The 22,365-nt window shown below is 47.1% G+C and overlaps 1 protein-coding gene across 8 annotated transcripts in view; it reads right to left on the reverse strand.

The window, feature by feature from the left end:
• The window catches only part of TCF12 (transcription factor 12), a 144,863-nt gene that overhangs the window by 90,324 nt on the left and 32,174 nt on the right, over positions 1 to 22,365 (reverse strand). For all 8 annotated transcript variants that reach the window (XM_067471198.1, XM_067471196.1, XM_067471197.1 and 5 more), the window contains exon 6: positions 11,967 to 12,069. In XM_067471198.1, coding sequence (XP_067327299.1) covers positions 11,967 to 12,069 — 103 coding nt within the window. The remainder of the gene's footprint in view (positions 1 to 11,966; positions 12,070 to 22,365) is intronic.

Here is a 22,365-nt window from a genome sequence, read left to right on the forward strand (position 1 = left end):
GAGAGACTAGGACGCAATGGAACAATGGCTTCAAACTACAAGAGAGGAGATTCCACCTTGTTCTTCCTGAAACCGTAGAGGAGATTCTTGGGGCTGTGAGAGCGACCACCTCATCTCTGGACCCATGCCCATCTTGGCTCATTAAATCAGCCAGAGGGGGGTTGCTTGACTGGTTTGTACCGATTATCAATACATCGTTGGAGCAAGGAATTTTTCCATCTAATTTGAAGCAGGCTGTGGTTCGCCCACTCCTCAAAAAAGCTTCCCTTGACTCCACGGTGTTGAGTAACTACAGACCGATCTCCAACCTCCCCTTTCTGGGCAAGGTGCTGGAGCGGGTGGTCGCCTCCCAGCTCCAGAGTTTCCTAGACGACACCAACTACCTAGATCAGTCACAGTCTGGTTTCAGGCCTGGTCATGGCACCGAGACAGCCTTGGTCGCCTTGGTGGATGACCTCCGCAGGGAGCTGGACAGGGGGAGTGTGACTCTGCTGGTTCTCTTGGACATCTCAGCGGCTTTCGATACCATCGATCATGGTATCCTTCTGGGTCGTCTCTCCGGGATGGGCCTTGGGGGCACGGTTTTGTCGTGGCTCCAGTCCTTCCTGGAGGGACGAACTCAGATGGTGAAGCTGGGAGACGCCTGCTCGGACCCCTGGCCTTTGACCTGTGGGGTCCCGCAAGGCTCTATTTTGTCGCCCATGCTTTTTAACATCTACATGAAACCGCTGGGAGAGGTCATCCGGAGTTTTGGAGTTGGGTGCCATCTCTACGCGGATGACGCACAACTCTACTACTCCTTTCCACCTAATTCCAAGGAGGCTTCTCAGGTGCTAGACGAGTGCCTGGCCGCTGTGTCGATCTGGATGAGGAAGAACAAGCTGAAGATCAATCCCGATAAGACAGAGGTCCTCCTGGTCGATCGTAAACCGGATCGGGGTATAGGGTGGTCACCTGTGTTGGACGGGGTTACACTCCCCCTGAAGCCACAGGTCCGCAGTTTGGGTGTCCTCTTGGATTCTTCGCTTACACTTGAGGCTCAGGCGTCGGCGGTGTCCGGGAGGGCCTTTGCGCAACTCAGACTTGTGCGCCAACTGCGACCATACCTCGTGAAGGCTGATCTGGCCGGGGTGGTCCACGCCTTGGTCACCTCTAGAATGGACTACTGCAATGCGCTCTACGTGGGGCTGCCCTTGAAGACGGCTCGGAAACTTCAATTGGTCCAGCGGGCAGCAGCCAGGATGCTAACCGGGGCTCATTATCAAGAGAGGTCAACCCTCTTGTTCAAGGAGCTCCACTGGCTGCCATTTATTTTCCGGGCCCAATTCAAGGTGCAGGTGCTCACCTACAAAGCCCTGAACGGTTTGGGACCACCCTACCTGCGTGACCGCATCTCCATCTATGAACCCACACGCTCGCTCCGGTCATCTGGGGAGGCCCTGCTCGTGATCCCACCTACATCGCAAGCGCGTTTGGTGGGGACACGGGACAGGGCCTTCTCTGTAGCGACCCCCCGACTTTGGAACGCCCTTCCAAAAGATCTCCGACAGGCCCCTACTCTAGCTGTCTTTAGAAGGAATTTAAAAACTTGGCTGTTCCGTTGTGCCTTCTCAGACTAGGAATTCCCACCCAAGTCCTAGTAGCACCTTAACATAACCAATCGCTGCTGCACACCGCACTTTTAATCCGACGTGCCTCCTACCATTTCAGCACTTTTAATCCTTTTACCCCATTGCGCCGGCCGAACCAGTTTTTAATAATGTCTTGATGTATTGCTATTGTCGTTATTTTGCTTATTATTTTGATTTGCTTCGTATTGTTGTGTTATGTTTTCTACTGTATTGTGTTTTGCGGCTTCGGCCTGTGTAAGCCGCATCGAGTCCTTCGGGAGATGCTAGCGGGGTACAAATAAAGTTAATAATAATAATAATAATAATAACTTCCTGACTGTGAGAGCCGTTCGTTCAGCAGTGGAACTCTCTGCCCCGGAGTGTGGTGGAGGCTCCTTCTTTGGAAGCTTTTAAACAGGGGCTGGATGGCCATCTGTCAGGGGTGATTTGAATGCAATATTCCTGCTTCTTGGCAGAATGGGGTTGGACTGGATGGCCCATGAGGTCTCTTCCATCTCTTTGATTCTATGATTCTATGATTCTACTGATTGGGAACTGTAATAAGAATCAATCGATAGGAGGAAATGTTTGGCGCAAGGAGCGATTTGCTTTGTGCTTTCTCTCCAACATTCCCTACAACAGTGGTTCTCAACTTGGGGGTCGGGACCCCTGGGATGGGGCCACGAGGGGGTTTCAGAGGGGTCGCCAAAGACCATCCAGAAACATGGTATTTTCTGTTGGTTATAGGGGTTCCATGTGGGAATTTTGGCCCAATTCTATCATTGGTGGGGATCAGAATGATCTTTTATTGTAGGAGGTGAACTATAAATCCCAGCAACTAAAACTCTCAAATGCCAAGATCTATTTTCCCCAAACTCCAACACTGTTCATTCACAATGGGCATGTTGAGTATTTATGACAAGTTTGGTCCAGATCCATCATTGTGTGAGTCCATCGTGCTCTCTGGATCTAGATGAACTACAACTCCAAACCTCAAGGTCAATGCCCACCAAACCCTTCCAGTATTTTCTGTTGATCACAGGAGTCCTGTGTGCCAAGTTTGGTTCAATTCCATCGTTGATGGAGTTCAGGATGCTCTTTGATTGTAGATGAACTATAAATCCCAGCAACTACAACTCCCAAATGACGAAATCAATCCAACCCCAACAGTATTAAAATTGGGGCATATCACATATTTGTGCCAAATTTGGTCCAGTGAATAAAAATACATCCTGCATATCAGATATTTATATTATGATTCATAACAGTAGCAAAATTATAGTTGTGAAGTAGCAACGGAAACAATATTATGGTTGGGGGTCACCACAATATGAGGGACTGGATTAAGGGGTCGTGGCATTAGAAAGGTTGAAAACCACTGCCTTACAAGCTGGGTAGATGCGGGGAATTATGCCATGGATTCCAGGAAGGCCTTCTTGGACAAGGTCCCCCACGACCTTCTGGCAAGGAAACGAGTCCAATGTGGGCGAGGCAAAACTAGAGTGAGGTGGATCTGGAATTGGTTAAGCGGACGAACCCAAAGGGTGATTCTCCCCAAAGCTTCCTCCTCTTCATCCTGGAAAGAAGGCACAAGTGGAGGGCCATCCGCAGGGTTCCCCCCTGGGCCCGGTCCTCTCCAGGATCTCCATTCATGACTTGGATGAAGGGCTAGAAGGCAGGATCATCAAGTTTGGAGACAACACCAAATTGGGAGGGAGAGCCAAGACTCCAGAGGACAGGAGCAGGACTCAAAGGGATCTCCACAGATGAGAGAGATGATGGGGCAAAACTAACAGAATGAAGTTCAAGAGGGACAAATGTAAGAGACTCCACTTTGGCAGGAAAAACGAAATACAAAGAGACAGAATGGGGGACGACGATGCCTGGCCTGTTGTGTGGAAAAGATCTTGGAGTCCTCGTGGGGAGGAAGGTAAACACGAGCCAACAATGTGATGTGGCGGCACAAAAAGCCAATGGGATTTTGGCCTGCATCAAGAGGAGCCTAGTGCCTAGATCTAAGGAAGTCCTGCTCCCCATGCTCTGTTCCGCTTTGGTTAGACCACTTTACCTGGGATATTATGTCCCATTCTGGGCACCACAATTCAAGAGAGATATTGACTCTAAGCTGGAATGTGTCCAGAGGAGGGTGATTAAAATTATCAAGGGTCTGGAGAACAAGCCCTATGAGGAGCGGCTTAAGGAGCTGGGCATGTTTAGCCTGACGAAGAGAAGGCTGAGAGGAGACATGATAGCCATGTATAAATATGTGAGAGGAAGCCACAGGGAGGAAGAGGGAGCAAGCTTCCTTTCTGCTTCCCTGGAGAGAGACTAGGACGCAATGGAACAATGGCTTCAAACTCCAAGAGAGGAGATTCCATCTGAACATGAGGAAGAACTTCCTGACTGTGAGAGCCGTTCAGCGGTGGAACTCTCTGCCCCGGAGTGTGGTGGAGGCTCCTTCTCTGGAAGCTTTGAAACAGAGGCTGGATGGCCATCTGTCAGGGGTGCTTTGAATGCAATATTCCTGCTTCTTGGCAGAATGGGGTTGGGCTGGAGGATGGCCCAGGAGGTCTCCTCCAACTCTTGGATTCTAGGATTCCATGACTCTAAGGCCTTTTGAGTGGAGAGGTGGCTCCTAAGGGCTCACCAGTGTGCATGGAAGGGCCACGGCTGGCCTTGAGATTCCCTTCACTTTTGGAGGGAGGGAGGGAGGGAGGGAGGGAGGGAGGGAGGCAGGAAGGAAGGAAGGAAGGGAGGAAGGAGGGAAGGAAGGAAGGACGGTAGGGAGGAAGGGAGGGAGGGAGGGAGGGAGGGAGGAGGGGAGGAAGGAAGGAAGGAAGGAAGGGAGGGAGGGAGGGAGGGAGGAAGGGAGGGATGGAGGAAGGGAGGAAGGGAGGGAGGGAGGAAGGAAGGAAGGAAGGAAGGAAGGAAGGGAGGGAGGGAGGGAGGGAGGGAGGGAGGACGGAAGGGAGGAAGGACGGAAGGGAGGAAGGACGGAAGGGAGGAAGGGAGGGAGGGAGGAAGGGAGGAAAGAAGGGAGGAAGGGAGGAAAGAAGGAAAGAAGGAAGGGAGGGAGGAAGGGAGGAAGGACGGAAGGGAGGACGGAAGGGAGGAAGGAAGGACGGAAGGAAGGGAGGAAGGAAGGAAGGAAGGAAGGAAAGAAGGAAGGAAAGAAGGAAGGATGGGAGGGAGGAAGGGAGGAAGGAAGGACGGAAGGAAGGGAGGAAGGAAGGAAGGAAGGAAGGAAGGAAGGAAGGAAGGAAGGAAGGAAAGAAGGAAAGAAGGAAAGAAGGAAAGAAGGGAGGGCTGCTTGAGCGGAGAGCGCATGCATGCATGCCTGCTTGCATCAGGGCTGGCTCTGGCTCTGGCTGGGGAGCAGATGGGCGCATTCCACATGACCAAACCGATGCGTCCCCTCGGAGGGGCGCAGGTGCCGCACAGCCGCCACAGAGCCAGCCGCGCACCATTTCACAGTCTATCGGGCACAAACGCAGCGCCACCAATCAATCCGGCCCCCAAGGGCTGCTGAGGGGAGCGAGGCTCCGACTGGTCCACGCCTGATGACTTCATAATCACACATCAGCCCACGAGCTGGAGGAGACAAGAGCGCATCCCCACAGCCTTCCTTCGATCGGGAGCGCTTCACGGGGCGCATATTAAGCAGAGCGCCGCTTGCAGCGCAGCCACCGCTCGTGAGCCCAGAGGACAATCATAACTGGGAAGCGTCTTCCGCCGCTCAGTCTGAGATCGATGGCAATGCCGTCCCTTTGGGCCACACTATGCCATTGTATGTGCACAAAGCAAGAAGAAACATCACCAAGCCAGCTCAGAGAAAGCGCAAAGAGAGAGAAAGAGGCAGGTAGAGAGTGAGGGGAACCCACCCAAAACCATGCTGTGAGTCTATGGAAGGCAGTGAAGAATAATAATAATAATAATAATAATAATAATAATAATAACACTTTATTTATACTCTGCTACCATCTCTCCAGGGGACTCGGTGCAGCTTACATGAGGCCGAGCCCAAAATACAACAATACAAGCAATAACAACAACAATACAAGCAATTTAAATCAACACAACAATAAAACAATAACATAAAAATTATCAATCTATGCGTAGGCCAAATGTAGTTAAAATCTATATATATAAAAAATGTTCTGTGCGTCGTGAGTCCCTTAAAAACAAAAGAACCAATGAACGAAATCACACCAAATTTGGCAACAAAACGTCTCATTACACAAGGAGTGACCATCACTCAAAACATTATGATTTTGTCATTTGGGAGTTGTAGTTGCTGGGATTTATAATCAAAGAACATTCTGAACTCCACCAATGATGGAATTGAACCAAACCCGGCACACAGGACTCCCATGACCAACAGAAAACACCAGAAGGGATTGGTGGGCATTGACCTTGAGTTTGGGAGTTGTAGTTCACCTACATCCAGAGAGGACTGTAGACTCAAACAATGATGGATCTGGACCAAACTTAAAACAAAAATTCCATATGCCCAAATATGAACAGAGATGGAGTTTAAGGGAAATAGACCTTGACATTTGGGATTTGTACTTACTGGGATTTATAGTTCACCTACAATCAAAGAGCATTCTGAACTCCACCAACGATGGAATTGAACCAAACCCGACACACAGGACTTCCATGACCAACAGAACACCACCGGAAGGGTTTGGTGGTCATTGACCTTGAGTTTGGGAGTTGTAGTTCAGCTACATCCAGAGAGCACCGTGGACTCAAACAACTCCCAAACTCAAGGTCAATGCCCACCAAATCCTTCCAGTATCTTCTGTTGGTCATGGGAGTCCTGTGTGCTAAGTTTGGCCCAATTCCATCATTGGTGTAGTTCAGAATGCTCTTTGATTGTAGGTAAACTATAAATCCCAGCAACTACAACTCAAAAATGCCAAGGTCTATTTTCCCCAAACTCTGGATATGTCAGAATTATTGAAGGTATGCATGTATGGTTTTTCAATGTGTTTCTATATGATTAAGAATGGTGTTAATATGTATTCAAGATGGATTCTGTTATGTTCAATTACGTTTTGGGATTGTTGTTGCAAGAGACAGAGAGGTACAGAAAGAAGAGACCTTGACAGAAGTTAGATAACAAGTTTCTCTGCTGGGAAGAAAATTTTATTTATTTATTTATTTATTTATTTCGAGGTTTTATATACCGACCCTCTCTCACCTTCAAAGAGGGATTCGGACCGGTTCACAACATGTGTTAACATACAAAAAATATACAATAACAACACAATGCCACTTCATTACACGATTAAAATATCAGCACCATACACATTAAAACATTATCATCCCAGTTAAAAGAGCCGAATCGTCCGACACCATCACAATCCCATTCATCCTCCTCCTTTCATGTGGGCGAAGAATTAAATCAGTTGTCAAATGCCGCGTTCCACAACCAGGTCTTTGTTCGTTTCCTGAACGTCATGAGGGAGGGGGCAGTTCTGATCTCTAATGGCAGGGAGTTCCAAAGTCGAGGGGCCACCATCGAGAAGGTCCTGTCCCTCGTCCCCACCAGTCGTGCTTGTGCAGGCGGAGGGACCGAGAGCAGGGCCCCTCCAGACGATCTTAGTGGTCTTGATGGTTCGTAGGGGAGAATACGTTCGGAGAGGTAAAGAAAAAAAAGGTAAGAAAAAGGGAGTTTCCAGCTTGCAGCCAGGAAGCCTGATAAGCACATGTTCCGAAACTGTACTGTAGCTGTGCTTTGTAGTTCCTGATTTTGCCCGCTTAGATGTAAACGTGTATTGAGTTGTACTTAGTAAACTTTATGTTATTTTAAAACTGGAAAACTGCAGAATCCTGGAATTTTTGGAATCCTTTGTCTCACTTTGGGTCCTTTGTCTCACTCCCTCTGAGGATGCTTGCCATAGATGCAGGCGAAACGTCAGGAGAAAAATTGCCTCCAGAACATGGCCATATAGTCCGGAAAAACCTACAACAACCCAGTCCTTTGTCTGTTTGATCTAGCAACCTATTTCACTGCGCATAGCTCCACGAATTTTCACTCTGATAGGATATAGGTGAACTACAACTCCCAAACTCAAGGTCAATACCCACCAAACCATTCCAGTGTTTTCCATTGGGCATGGGAGTTCTGTGTGGGAAATTAGGTTCAAATCCATCGGTGGTGGAGTTCAGAATGCACTTTGATTTTAGGTGAACTACAAATCCCAGCAACTACAACTCCCAAATGACAAAATCAATCCTCCCCCAACCCCACTAGCATTTACATGTGGGTGCATTGGGTATTTGTGCCCAGTTTGGTCCAGTGAATGAAAATACATCTTGCATATCTGATATTTACATTATCTATATATATAAAAAGAGAAAGGGCGTCCAACGGGACAGCAAAACTCAAAAACCCTCCGACGAAAAGTTACCAAATTTACCATGCACATACCTCAGCCCACAAGGTATGCACAAACCGATTCAAAATTCTAAACAACATTTCTACACACTCACAATAACAAAAACCGGCTGAGCATGCGCAAAGCCGCCCCATCGCAAGTCCCCGGCGCGCGCACATGGCTGGCCGGCCAACGCACCCTCCGTGCAAGCCACGCTCCCATCCTCCGTCGCCCCGCCCCCACCCCCTCCCTCTCCTTCTTCTTCCCCCGCCCCCTCCCCCTCCAAAGAAGCCACGCCCCCTCCAAACCCTGCCCCGCCCCTTCCCACCCTGTCCAAATCCATCCCTCCTCGCCCTCCCCCGCCGCCGCCGGTAGGAAGGAAGGGAGGGAAGGTGTATGAAGGAAGGAAGGAGAAGTTGAGAAGGTATATGAAAGAAGAAAGGTAGGAAAGAAAGAATACAGGGAGAGAAGGAGGATGGGAAAGAAGGGAGAAAAGAAGGAAGGAAAGGAAAGAAAGAAAAAAGAAGAAAGGGAAGGGGAAGTGTCAAAAGGAAGGAAGGGGAATTTGGGAAGGGGAAGAGAGGAAAAAACCAAAGGAAGAAGAGAAAGGGAGGGAAGAAAAGAAAGAAAAGGATGACTGGAAGTCAAGAGCAAAGGAAGGAAAGAGATAGAGAGGGAAGAAAGGAGAGAAAGAGGAAGGAAAATAAAAAGGGAGGAGGAAGGAAAGAGGAAGAGAAGGAAGGAGGAGAGAAGGAAAGAAAAAAGGGAAGGGAGGAAAGACGGAGCAAAGGAACAAGAGAAAGAAGGAGAGAAAGAGGGAGGGAAGGAGAGAAATAAAGAGAAGGAAGGATGGGAGCAAAAAGCTAAGGAAGGAAGTAAACAGGTAGAGAAGGAAGAAAGGAAAGAAGAAAAGGAAATGAAGGAAGCAGTGAAAGAAGGAGAGAAAGAGGGAGAGAAGTTTGGCCACAGCAACGCGTGGCGGGTAAAGCTAGTGATTTATAACAGTAGGAAAATGACTGTTATGAAGTTGCAAGGAAACAGTGTGATGGTTGGGGGTCACCACAACATGGGGGACTGTACTCAGGGGTCACGGCATTAGGAAGGTGGAGAACCACCGTTCAACAGCATTAAGCCCCATTGGGAAGGAGCACCAACCAGCTCTCCACAATAGCTTGTACTTCTCTGACAAAAACCACTTAAAGATATCTACATGAATATTAAAACACATCTTTCCAGCGCACATGGTTCATTACGGCATAATTATTAACTCTGGTGAGACAAAAATACCCTGTTCCTGCAACGGACAAGATCATTAAAGTATTTAAAAGCTCCGTCATTCAAGACAGAGGCAATTAATACAGCACTATCTTCCAAAGCAAACGTGCTCAGGGCTGGACATCGTATACATAAAAATAACATCTGCTGACACACAATATTCTCTTTTCCACGCTGCTGTGATGCAATGGCAGGCTTACGAAATATGCCACTTTGTCTCCATGTGAATGCAATACAATTTCTGACCCTGCATCAAAATCCAGCCAAGCAAAGCAAGGCGCTGGCTGCTGGAGCTGATGAACAACTGCACTGCATCCTGTCGGATCCCCAAAATCTGGAGGAAAGCAAGAGTCATCGCCATCTTGAAGCCAGGCAAAGAACGCAATGACCCAAAAAGGTACAGATCAATCTCCCTGTTGTGCCACCTCTACAAAGCTCTGGAGAGACTTATTTTGCATAGAATTATGGAAAAAATAGACCCCTGTCTGATCCCACAGCAAGCTGGCTTCAGGAAAGGCAAAAGCTGCACATCGCAAGTGCTGAACCTGACTCAGCACATAGAAGACGGCTTTGGAAGGCAGCAGATCACAGGAGCTGTCTGTAAGACTGTAGGTTGTATATAGCAATATTAAATGATCACTCACAAGCCGGTTGTGCTTGGAAATGAATATATTGCTTGTATCTCTGCAGCAAAGAAAGACACTACTGACTTTTTCCCACCACCACTTCCTTTTATACACCTTTCCTGCCCATCTCCCCCTCTTCTCAGTTTCCTCATTATAACTTGTTGCTTCACAAGTTCCAATACAAGGTTTCCAGCGCTCCCTGCCGGCTTCGAAATGTCACAGAGAGAAAACTGAGGCACCCAGGATGATTCAGTCAGGATGTCACGGAGGGAATTTGTGATGTCTTCATGCCGTCAGAAATTGACTCCTGACACTGTCATCATAGACCTGTCCGCAGCTTATGGTACTGTGAACCACCACTGCCTCCTCCTGAGAAAAATGTATAATCTCACAAAGGACGACCACCTCACCCGCCTCAGAGGAAACCTGCTACAAAACAGGAGCTTCTTTGTTGAGTTCCAGGGCCAGAGAAGCAGATGGCTGTGTTCATAGACCTCTCAGCAGCTTATGAGACTGTGAACCACGGCCTCCTCCTGAGAAAAATGTATAGTATCACAAAGGACGGCCACCTCACCCGCCTCATAGGAAACCTGCTACAAAACAGGAGCTTTTTTGTTGAGTTCCAGGGCCAGAGAAGCAGATGGCGGAAACAGAAGAACGGCCTGCCTCAGGGGAGCGTGCTTGCCCCATCCATGTTCAACATCTACACAAATGACCAGCCACTGCCAGAAGGGACAGAGAGCTTCATCTATGCTGATGATCGTACCATCACCGCTCAAGCAGGGAGCTTTGAGATGGTTGAACAGAAGCTCTCCAAAGCTCTAGGTCAGTGGTTCTCAACCTGGGGCCCCTTTTGGCTTAAAACTCCCAGAAATCCTAAACCTGTACACTAGCTGGGATTTCTGAGAGTTGTAGGCCAAAAACATCTGGGGACCCCAGACTGAGAACCACTGCTCTAGGTGCTCTTGCTGCCTATTACAGGGGGAACCAGCTGATCCCCAACCCATCTAAAACACAGACATGTGCTTTTCATCTCAAGAACAGACAAGCATCCCGAGCTCTGAGGATTATTACCTGGGAAGGAAGGAATCCCACTGGAGCATTGCAACACACCCAAGTACCTGGGAGTCACTCTGGACCGTGCTCTGACCTACAAGAAGCACTGCCTGAACATCAAGCAAAAAGTGGGTGCTAGAAACAATATCATATGAAAGCTGACTGGCACAACCTGGGGATCACAACCAGACACAGTAAGACATCTGCCCTTGCGCTATGCTACTCTGCTGCTGAGTACGCATGCCCAATGTGGAACACATCTCACCACGCTAAAACAGTGGATGTGGCTCGTAATGAGACATGCAGCATTATCACGGGGTGTCTGTGCCCGACACCACTGGAGAAATTACACTGTCTAGCCAATATTGCACCACCTGATATCCTCCGGGAAGTAGCAGCCAATAGTGACAGGACCAAGGCAGAGACATCTCCAGCTCATCCCCTGTTTGGGTATCAGCCAGCACGTCAACGACTTAAATCTAGAAATAGTTTTCTTAGATCTACAGAGACTCTCTGGAACACTCCAGCAAGCAAGAGTCCAAAAGTGGCAGGCTCAAACTCAGAACTGATACCAAATGACAGACTCCCCCCTGGGCACACAGAAGACGGGGCGACTTGGAAGGTGCTGAACAGACTGCGCTCTGGCACCACGAGTTGCAAAGACAACCTCAAGAAATGGGGCCACAAAGTGGAATAATCCATGACATGCGAGTGCGGAGAAGAGCCAACCACTGACCACCTGCTGTAATGCAACCTGAGCGCTGCCACATGATGCACAAGGGAGGACCTCCTTGCGGCAACACCAGAGGCACTCCAAGGGGCCAGAGACTGGTCAAAGGACATCTAATCAACTACCAAGCTTGCAAACTTTGTGTTTTTTTGTCTGTTTGTTTTTGTTCTGTTAGAAATGTAATACAATGGTCTGGTTGCTCCTGAAACGATTTCCTTTGAGTGCATTTTACATTCAAAACTGAACGCCAATGGAGAACCTGACCCACGGACAGTCCACTCACCTATCAGGCCGGAGTTCACAAACGGCGTCGGGGACAATCCGTCACTGGGCCCTAATCGACTGTCGCTCAAATGATCGTTGTAATGAGGACTGTCTGTGAAGCCCTACAAGAGAAGAACAGAGCATTGAACGCATTAATGGGCAGCCCAACCAAGTTTCAGAGACAGGCTCCCAGTCGGAGGGAGAGGCACGATGGGTCACTCTGTGTCCAGGGAAAAGGAATGGTCAGGACAGCACCATTAGCAGCATGGATATCCAAAATTCCACATGTCAAAAGTAGGAAATACAGGCAATCCAGGAGTTAACAACATACAACTTACAAACAACTCCTAGTTAAGAACAATGGGGCTGAGACAGCAGAAAGTGAGAGAAATCTTCCCCTTGGAAGGAAGAGAACTCCACTCTTGGAAGAGTTGTCATTATTCCTGGGGAAAGGGCATCTCTGCTGAAGTTTTCTCTCCAATCCTTGTTTCTACAACAAGCCACATATCCCAAAATCCCATTCTCACGCAGACAGAAAGTGGGGGGAAATCTTTATGAATAGGGACACAGGCAACAAAGGAGAAGATAGATAGATAGATAGATAGATAGATAGATAGATGCTCTGTGCGTAATGAGTACCTTAAAAACAAAAAAATCTACGGGGCCAAACTACAGGGCTCAACAGAAGTTGAGGAAGCAAGAAGCCATTTTGTTCCTTTCTGCTTCAGGTAAGCATTAGGAACCTGAGTGAGTGTTTAAAATTAGCTGCTGAATGTTTGCTTTGTTTGAGAGGCGGGGCGAGGCTCATTGTTCTCAGAGTGAGTCAGAGTGAGTCGTTGCTGCTTCCTGTTTACCCTATATAAGCCAGGGCCTGCATTTAAGTGGCAGTTGTGCTCCCACAGAAGTTGAGGAAGAGCCGTCGCAAACTCTGTTCCTGCGGGAGCAAACCTTGCTAGCATGTCCCTGACGTCATGAGACTCCGCCTCTCGCCCCGCCCCTTTCTCCGCCTCTTTGTCCTTGCGAGAGTGGTTTTTCCTTTGCTAGGGCAGCATTGCCAGCATACTCTCTCAGTTGGCAGAATTCAACTGAGAGAAAATGCGGGCAATGCTGCCCTAGCAAAGGAAAAACCACGCTGGCAAAGAGAAAGGGGCGGAGAAAGGGGCGGGGTGAGAGGCGCAGGCTCATGACGTCAGGGACTTGCTAGCAAGGTTTTCTCCCGCAGGAACAGAGTTTGCGACGGCTCGAAGCAAGGAGCCATTTTGTTCCTTTCTGCTTCAGGTAAGCCTCATCTTAGAAGGCACTAGGAATCTGAGTGAGTGTTTAAAATTAGCTGCTGAGTGTTAGCTTTGTTTGAGAGGCGGGGTGAGGCTCATTGTTCTCAGAGTGAGTCAGAGTGAGTCGTTGCTGCTGCCTGTTTACCCTATATAAGCCAGGGCCTGAACCCAAGTGGCAGTTGTGCTCCCAAGGACAATGAACAATGGCTTCAAACTACAAGTAAGGAGATTCCATTACAACATTAGGAAGAACTTCCTGACTGTGAGAGCCGTTCAGCAGTGGAACTCTCTGCCCCGGAGTGTGGTGGAGCCTCGATCTTTGGAAGCTTTTAAACAGGGGCTGGATGGCCATCTGTCAGGGGTGATTTGAATGCAATATTCCTGCTTCTTGGCAGAATGGGGTTGGACTGGATGGCCCATGAGGTCTCTTCCAATTCTTTGATTCTATGATTCTTTAAAATACATTACAACTGTACTCTCAGTTTGCTCTTGATACAATGAATAAAAAACTATTATTGTTATCTGAGGTCACAACATATGGTAGCCGGAGTGGAATAGGAAGAATTACAACTATAGGTACTTTAGTTGACGATATAAATACAACTGTAGATAAATATTCATAGAATCCTAGAGTTGGAAGAGACCTCCTGGGCCATCATCCAGTCCAACCCCATTCTGCCAAGAAGCAGGAATGTTGCATTCAAATCACCCCTGACAGATGGCCATCCAGCCTCTGTTTCAAAGCTTCCAAAGAAGGAGCCTCCACCACACACCGGGGCAGAGACTTCCACTGCTGAATGGCTCTCACAGACAGGAAGTTATAGGCAGGAAATTCTTTCTAACCATAGCAGCTCAGGGTTAGGGTGAAAGATCCCAGGATTTTTTCTACCTTTTGGAGAAAAGTTACCTCAGTAATTGAAGGAAAAGGGAGTGGGCTCGGCCTCGTAAGCTGCACCGAGTCCCTTGGGGACTTCCTCATGTTCAGATGGAATCTCCTTTCTTGTAGTTTGAAGCCATTGTTCCATTGCGTCCTAGTCTCCATGGAAGCAGAAAGCAAGCTTGTTCCCTCCTCCCTGTGGCTTCCTCTCACATATTTATTATACATGGCTATCATGTCTCCTCTCATCCTTCTCTTCTTCAGGCTAAACATGCCCAGCTCCTTAAGCCGCTCCTCATAGGGCTTGTTCTCCAGACCCTTGATCAATTGAGTCGCCCTCCTCTGGAGACATTCCAGCTTGTCAATCTCTCTCTTGAATTGTGGTGCCCAGAATTGGACACAATATTCCAGGTAAAGTGGTCTAACCAAAGCTGAATAGAGCATGGGGAGCATTACTTCCCTAGATCTAGACACTCTGCTCCTATTGATGCAGGCCAAAATCCCATTGGCTTTTTTTGCCGCCACATCACATTGTTGGCTTGTGTTTACCTTCCTCCCCACGAGGACTCCAAGATCTTTTTCACGCGTCCTGCTCTCGAGCCAGACCTCATCGTCCCCCATTCTGTCACTTTGCATTTCGTTTTTTTCTGCCTAAGTGGAGTCTCTTGCACTTGTCCCCGTTGAACTTCGTTTTGTTAGTTTTGGGCATTTGGGAGACCGGCCTGAAAAGTCCCACCCGCTGCTTCTTGCACACTCTTTCTACCCTGACCCTAAAGAAGTCCCAAGAGAAGCTCATGCAGGAGCTCATTCCGGTCTGCAGCAGCAATAAGGAACCATGCAAAACCATTGGGGACTCAAAGACCCGTCAATCGCTGGGCATTTATTATTTCCCAGGGAGCAGGATTCAAAACGATCTTGACAGATTAGAGAGATGAATGGCCAAAACTAACAAAATGAAGTTCAACAGTGACAAATGCAAGATACTCCACTTTGGCAGAAAAAATGAAATGCAAAGATACAGAATGGGGGACAATGCCTGGCTCGAGAGCAGTACGTGTGAAAAAGATCTTGGAGTCCTCGTGGACAACAAGTTAAACATGAGCCAGGAATGTGATGTGGCGGCAAAAAAAGCCAATGGGATTTTGGCCTGCATCAATAGGAGCATAGTGTCTAGATCTAAGGAAGTAATGCTACACCTCTATTCTGCTTTGGTTAGACCACTTTACCTGGAATATTGTGTCCAATTCTGGGCACCACAATTCAAGAGAGATATTGACAAGCTGGAATGTGTCCAGAGGAGAGCGACTCAATTGATCAAGGGTCTGGAGAACAAGCCCTATGAGGAGCGGCTTAAGGAGCTGGGCATGTTTAGCCTGAAGAAGAGAAGGATGAGAGGAGATATGATAGCCATGTATAAATATGTGAGAGGAAGCCACAGGGAGGAGGGAGCAGATCAAGGGTGTGGAGAACAAGCCCTATGAGGAGCGGCTTAAGGAGCTGGGCATGTTTAGCCTGAAGAAGAGAAGGCTGAGAGGAGATATGATAGCCATGTATAAATATGTGAGAGGAAGCCACAGGGAGGAGGGAGCAGATCAAGGGTCTGGAGAACAAGCCCTATGAGGAGTGGCTTAAGGAGCTGGGCATGTTTAGCCTGAAGAAGAGAAGGATGAGAGGAGATATGATGAGGGCCATGTGTAAATATGTGAGAGGAAGCCACAGGGAGGAGGGAGCAAGCTTGTTTTCTGCTTCCTTGGAGACTAGGACGCAATGGAACAATGGCTTCAAACTACAAGAGAGGAGATTCCATCTGAACATGAGGAAGAACTTCCTGACTGTGAGAGCCGTTCAGCAGTGGAACTCTCTGCCCCGGAGTGTGGTGGAGGCTCCTTCTTTGGAAGCTTTTAAGCAGAGGCTGGATGGCCATCTGTCAGGGGTGATTTGGATGCAATATTCCTGCTTCTTGGCAGAATGGGGGTGGACTGGATGGCCCAGGAGGTCTCTTCCAACTCTTTGATTCTAGGATTCTATGACTGATAAGGCTGGAGCCAGCCTCTCCCTCTCTGCCACCCGTTCAGCCAAAGGGCTCCTGGGCATGCGTGTGCCACCGCTCGCTTCCTTCCTTCCTTCCTCCCTTCTCCTCTGGGTAGCCTAGGATATGAGGCTCGTTGCCTCCTTCGGGTTCATCTTGTGATGGACACTTGGGGAAAGTCTCCGTGACATCCACCACTTGCTTGTGGCCATAGGGACCCGTCTGTCAAGCGGAGCAGCAGCTGCCCAGGAAACGGGAGGCTCCCGGCCAAGGTCACGGTTGCTGCCCACCCACCCACCCGCCCGCCCGCCTTCCTTCCTTCCTTCCTTCCCTCCTTCCTTCCTTCCTTCTGCTCAGAAAAGGCCGGCTGGACTGACCGCCCTGCGCAGGAGGGACCTGGGAAGGAAGAAGGTGGTGCTCAGGCTCTCTCAAACTGCAGAGCACCTCTGACCTCAGGCATCACACCAGCTTGGTACAATCAGCAAGCAGTCTATTGAGGATTGTATGTAAACAAAGTCGGAAAAATAGCAAAACCAGGAAACATCTATCTATATAAAAATGTTCTGGGCGTCATGAGTTCCTTAAAAACAAAAGAACCAATGAACGAAATCACACCAAATTTGGCAACAAAACGTCTCACAACACAAGGAGTGACCACCACTCAAAAAATTATGATTTTGTCATTTGGGAGTTGTAGTTGCTGGGATTTATAGTTGAGGATTATATGTAAGCAAAATAGGAAAAATAGCAAAACCAGGAAACATCTATCTATATAAAAATGTTCCGTGCGTCATGAGTCCCTTAAAAACAAAACAACCAATGAACGAAACCACACCAAATTTGGCAACAAAACGTCTCACTACACAAGGAGTGACCATCTCTCACAAAATTATGATTTTGTCATTTGGGAGTTGTAGTTGCTGGGATTTATAGTTCACCTACTATAAATCAAAGAGCATTCTGAACTCCACCAATGATGGAATTGAACCAAACTTGGCACACAGTTCTCCCATGACCAACAGAAAATACTGGAAGGGTTTGGTGGGCAGTGTCCTTTGGTTTTGGAGTTGTAGTTCATCTACATCCAGAGATCACTGTGGACTCAAACAGTGATGGATCTGGACCAAACTCTACACAAATACTCAATATGCCCAAATGTGAACACTGGTGGAGTTTGGGGGGAAATAGCATTTTGACATTTGGGAGTTGTAGTTGCTGCGATTTATAGTTCATATACAATCAAAGAGCATTCAGAACATCACCAATGATGGAATTGAACCAAACTTGGCACACAGAGCTCCCATGACCAACAGAAAAGACTGGAAGGCTTTGGTGGGCAGTGTCCTTTGGTTTTGGAGTTGTAGTTCACCTACATCCAGAGAGCACTGTGGACTCAAACAATGATGGATCTGGACCAAACTTGGCACCAATACTCGATATGCCCAAATGTGAACACTGGTGGAGTTTGGGGGAAAATAGCATTTTGACATTTGGGATTTGTACAAAAGGAGTGGCCATCTCTCACAAAATTATGATTTGGTCATTTGGGAGTTGTAGTTGTTGGGATTTATAGTTCATATACAATCAAAGAGCATTCTGAACATCATCAACGATGGAATTGAACCAAACTTGGCACACAGTTCTCCCATGACCAATAGAAAATACTGGGAGGGTTTGGTGGGTAATGTCCTTTGGTGTTGGAGTTGTAGTTCACCTACATCCAGGTATAGCACTGTGGACTCAGACAATGATGGATCTGAACCAAATTTGGCACAAGCACTCAATACGCCCAAATATGAACACAGATGGAGTTCGGGGGAAATAGACCTTGACATTTGGGATTTGTAGTTATTGGGATTTATAGTTCACCTACAATCAAAGAGCATTCTGAACCCCACAAACGACAGAAATGGGGCAAACTTCCCACCCAGAACCCCGATGACCAACAGAAAATACTTAAGGCCATCCAATCCAACTCATTTCACCAGGGGAAGAAAACGTAATTAAAGTCCTCCTGACAAAGAGCCATCCAGCCATAGATATAGATATAGATATAGACATAGATTGATAGATAGATAGATAGATAGATAGAGAGTTGTAGTTGCTGGGATGTATAGTTCACCTACAATCAAATAGCATGATATAATTGAACCAACCGGGGCATACAGGACTCCCATGACCAATAGAAAACACTAGAAGTGTTTGGTAAGCATTGACCTTGAGTTTGGAAGTTGTAGTTCACCTACATCCAGAGACTACCATGGACTCAAACAATGATGGATCTGGACCAAACTTGGCACGAATATTCCATATGAGCAAATATGAACACAGATGGAGTTTGGGGGGAAAATAGACCTAGACATTTGGGAGTTGTAGTTACTGGGATTTATAGTTCACCTACAATCAAAGCATGTTTTGAACCCCACAAACGACAGAATTGGGGCAAATTTCCCACACAGAACCCCCATGACCATCAGAAAATACTTAAGGCCATCCAGTCCAACTCCCTTCACCAGGGCAAGAAAACGTAATCAAAGCCCTCCTGACAAAGAGCCATCCAGCCATAGATAGAGATAGATATGATTCACACACGCAACATCTTTATTAACGACTTAGATGAAGGGCTAGAAGGCAGGATCATCAAGTTTGCAGACGACACCAAATTGGGAGGGAGAGCCAATAGTCCAGAGGACAGGAGCAGAATTCAAAACGATCTTAACAGATTAGAGAGATGATGGGCCAAAACTAACAAAATGAAGTTCAACAGTGACAAATGCAAGATACTCCACTTTGGCAGGAAAAACGAAATGCAAAGATACAGAATAGGGGACAATGCCTGGCTCGAGAGCAGTACGTGTGAAAAAGATCTTGGAGTCCTCGTGGGGAGGAAGGTGAACATGAGCCAGGAATGTGATGTGGCGGCAAAAAAAGCCAATGGGATTTTGGCCTGCATCAAGAGGAGCATAGTGTCTAGATCTAAGGAAGTCATGCTACCCCTCTATTCTGCTTTGGTTAGACCACACCTGGAATATTGTGTCCAATTCTGGGCGCCACAATTCAAGAGAGAGATTGACAAGCTGGAATACTGTGTCCAGAGGAGGGCGACTAAAATGATCAAGGGTCTGGAGAACAAGCCCTATGAGGAGCGGCTTAGGGAACTGGGCATGTTTAGCCTGAAGAAGAGAAGGCTGAGAGGAGACATGATAGCCATGTATCAATATGTGAGAGGAAGCCACAGGGAGGAGGAGGGAGCAAGCTTGTTTTCTGCTTCCTTGGAGACTAGGACGCGGAACAATGGCTTCAAACTACAAGAGAGGAGATTCCATCTGAACATGAGGAAGAACTTCCTGACTGTGAGAGCCGTTCAGCAGTGGAACTCTCTGCCCTGGAGTATGGTGGAGGCTCCTTCTTTGGAAGCTTTTAAGCAGAGGCTGGATGGCCATCTGTCAGGGGTGATTTGAATGCAATATTCCTGCTTCTTGGCAGAATGGGGTTGGACTGGATGATGGCCCAGGAGGGCTCTTCCAACTCTTTGATTCTATGATTCTATGATTCTAAATATAGCATCATAGATTTGAAAGTGACCCCTCAAGAAGGACAACAATATCTTGCATGTTCCAGGGTGGGCAAACCAGACACTCTCCACATCAACACTGATAAAGAAACATCACGAAATACTGTTTACCAACAAGAATAAGGAAATTCCATATATTCGAAACCAACACTTTATCATTACTTTATTTTCCAGATCACTAGACTGGGCCACAGCAACGCCTGGCAGGGGGTGGCTAGTATATATATATAAAAGTAAATGTCCGTTTGTGAGTGACCTCAAATTTTCCAAAATATTTCACCGATAGCTTCGAAATTTGATCACAACGTAGCATTTGAACAGGTGAATGTTAGTATATATTCCTATACCTAGTACTTTATAGATGTCACAGCTGTGACAGGTAAAAACATGCTTGGCATCAAAAACAGCACCATCTGCTGGACATCCAAGCAACTGGGCACCACAATTCAAGAGAGATATTGACAAGCTGGAATGTGTCCAGAGGAGGGCGACTAAAATGATCAAGGGTCTGGAGAACAAGCCCTATGAGGAGCGGCTTAGGGAACTGGGCATGTTTAGCCTGAAGAAGAGAAGGTTGAGAGGAGATATGATGAGGGCCATGTATCAATATGTGAGAGGAAGCCACAGGGAGGAGGGAGCAGATCAAGGGTCTGGAGAACAAGCCCTATGAGGAGCGGCTTAAGGAGCTGGGCATGTTTAGCCTGAAGAAGAGAAGGCTAAGAGGAGATATGATGAGGGCCATGTATAAATATGTGAGAGGAAGTCACAGGGAGGAGGGAGCAGATCAAGGGTCTGGAGAACAAGCCCTATGAGGAGCGGCTTAGGGAACTGGGCATGTTTAGCCTGAAGAAGAGAAGGCTGAGAGATGATAGCCATGTATAAATATGTGAGAGGAAGCCACAGGGAGGAGGGAGCAAGCTTGTTTTCTGCTTTCTTGGAGACTAGGACGCGGAACAATGGCTTCAAACTACAAGAGAGGAGATTCCATCTGAACATTAGGAAGAACTTCCTGACTGTGAGAGCCGTTCAGCAGTGGAACTCTCTGCCCCGGAGTGTGGTGGAGGCTCCTTCTTTGGAAGCTTTTAAACAGAGGCTGGATGGCCATCTGTCAGGGGTGATTTGAATGCAATATTCCTGCTTCTTGGCAGAATGGGGATGGACTGGATGATGGCCCACGAGGTCTCTTATTATTATATAGACCAGTATCATTGTTATTATTATCATTATTACATACACCTGTATTATTATATAGATTACTAGCGGTCCCCTGCCAGGCATTGCTGTGGCCCAGTCTGGTGATATGGAAAATAAAGTAATTAGGAAGTGCTTGTTTCTAATATATGTAACGCCTTTATGCTTGTGGGTAAACAGTATTTCTTGCTGTTTCTTTGACAATGTTGACGTAGAGATTGTCTGGTTTGCCTACTCTGGAACATGCAACATATAATTGTCCATCTTTAGGAGTCCCTTTCAAATCTATAATACGTTATCTGTGTGTGTGTGTATGAATCATATATACCCATCTATATCTATGGCTGGATGGCTCTCTGTCAGGAGGGCTTTGATTACGTTTCCTTGCCCTGATGAAAGGAGTCGGACTGGATGGCCTTAAGTATTTTCTGTTGCTCATGGGGGTTCTGTGTGGGAAGTTTGCCCCAATTCTGTCATTCGTGGGGTTCGTTCAGAATAGTCTTTAATTGTAGGTGAACTATAAATCCCAGTAACTACAACTCCCAAATGCCAAGGTCTATTTTCCCCAAACTCCATCTGTGTTCATATTGGGGCATATGGAATATTCGTGCCAAGTTTGGTCCAGATCTCTCACTGTTTGAGTGAGTCCACAGTGCTCTCTGGATGTAGGTGAACTACAACTCCCAAACTCAAGGTCAATGCCCACCAAACCCTTCCAGTGTGTTCTACTGGTCATGGAAGCCCTGTATGCCAAGTTTGGTTCAATTCCATCATTGGTGGAGTTCAGAATGCTCTTTGATTGTAGATAAACTATAAATCCCAGTAAGTACAAATCCCAAATGTCAAGGTCTATTTCCCTTAAACTTCATCTGTATTCATATTTGGGCATATGGAATATTCGTGCCAAGTTTGATCCAGATCTATCACTGTTTGAGTCCACAGTGCTCTCTGGATGTGGGTGAACTACAATTCCCAAACTCAAGGTCAATGTCCACCAAACCTTTCCAGTTTTTTCTGTTGGTCGTTGGAGCCCTGTGTGCTAAGTTTAGCCTAATTCCATCATTGGTGGAGTTCAGAATGGGCTTTGATTGTAGGTGAACTATAAATCCCAGCAACTACAACTCCCAAATGACAAAATCATAATTTTTGAGTGATGGTCACTCCTTGTGTTGTGAGATGTTTTGTTGCCAAATTTGGTGTGATTTCGTTCATTGGTTCTTTTGTTTTTAAGGAACTCATGACGCACAGAACATTTTTATATAGATAGATATAAGACAGTATTATTTATACCATTGTTGTTGTTGTTGTTGTTGTTATTCTTTCAACGACAATGGAACAACAAAAATATCATATACCCACAAGCATTATGACATCACATATTAGAAACCAGCTCTTTCTCTTTCCTTTCTTTTCCATTTAACCAGGCTGGGAACAGTTAAGGTGCATGTGTGTGTATACAATACACATATACAT

This window comes from Anolis sagrei, chromosome 9, assembly GCF_037176765.1.
Source record: "Anolis sagrei isolate rAnoSag1 chromosome 9, rAnoSag1.mat, whole genome shotgun sequence".
Taxonomy (NCBI): Eukaryota; Metazoa; Chordata; class Lepidosauria; order Squamata; family Dactyloidae; genus Anolis; species Anolis sagrei.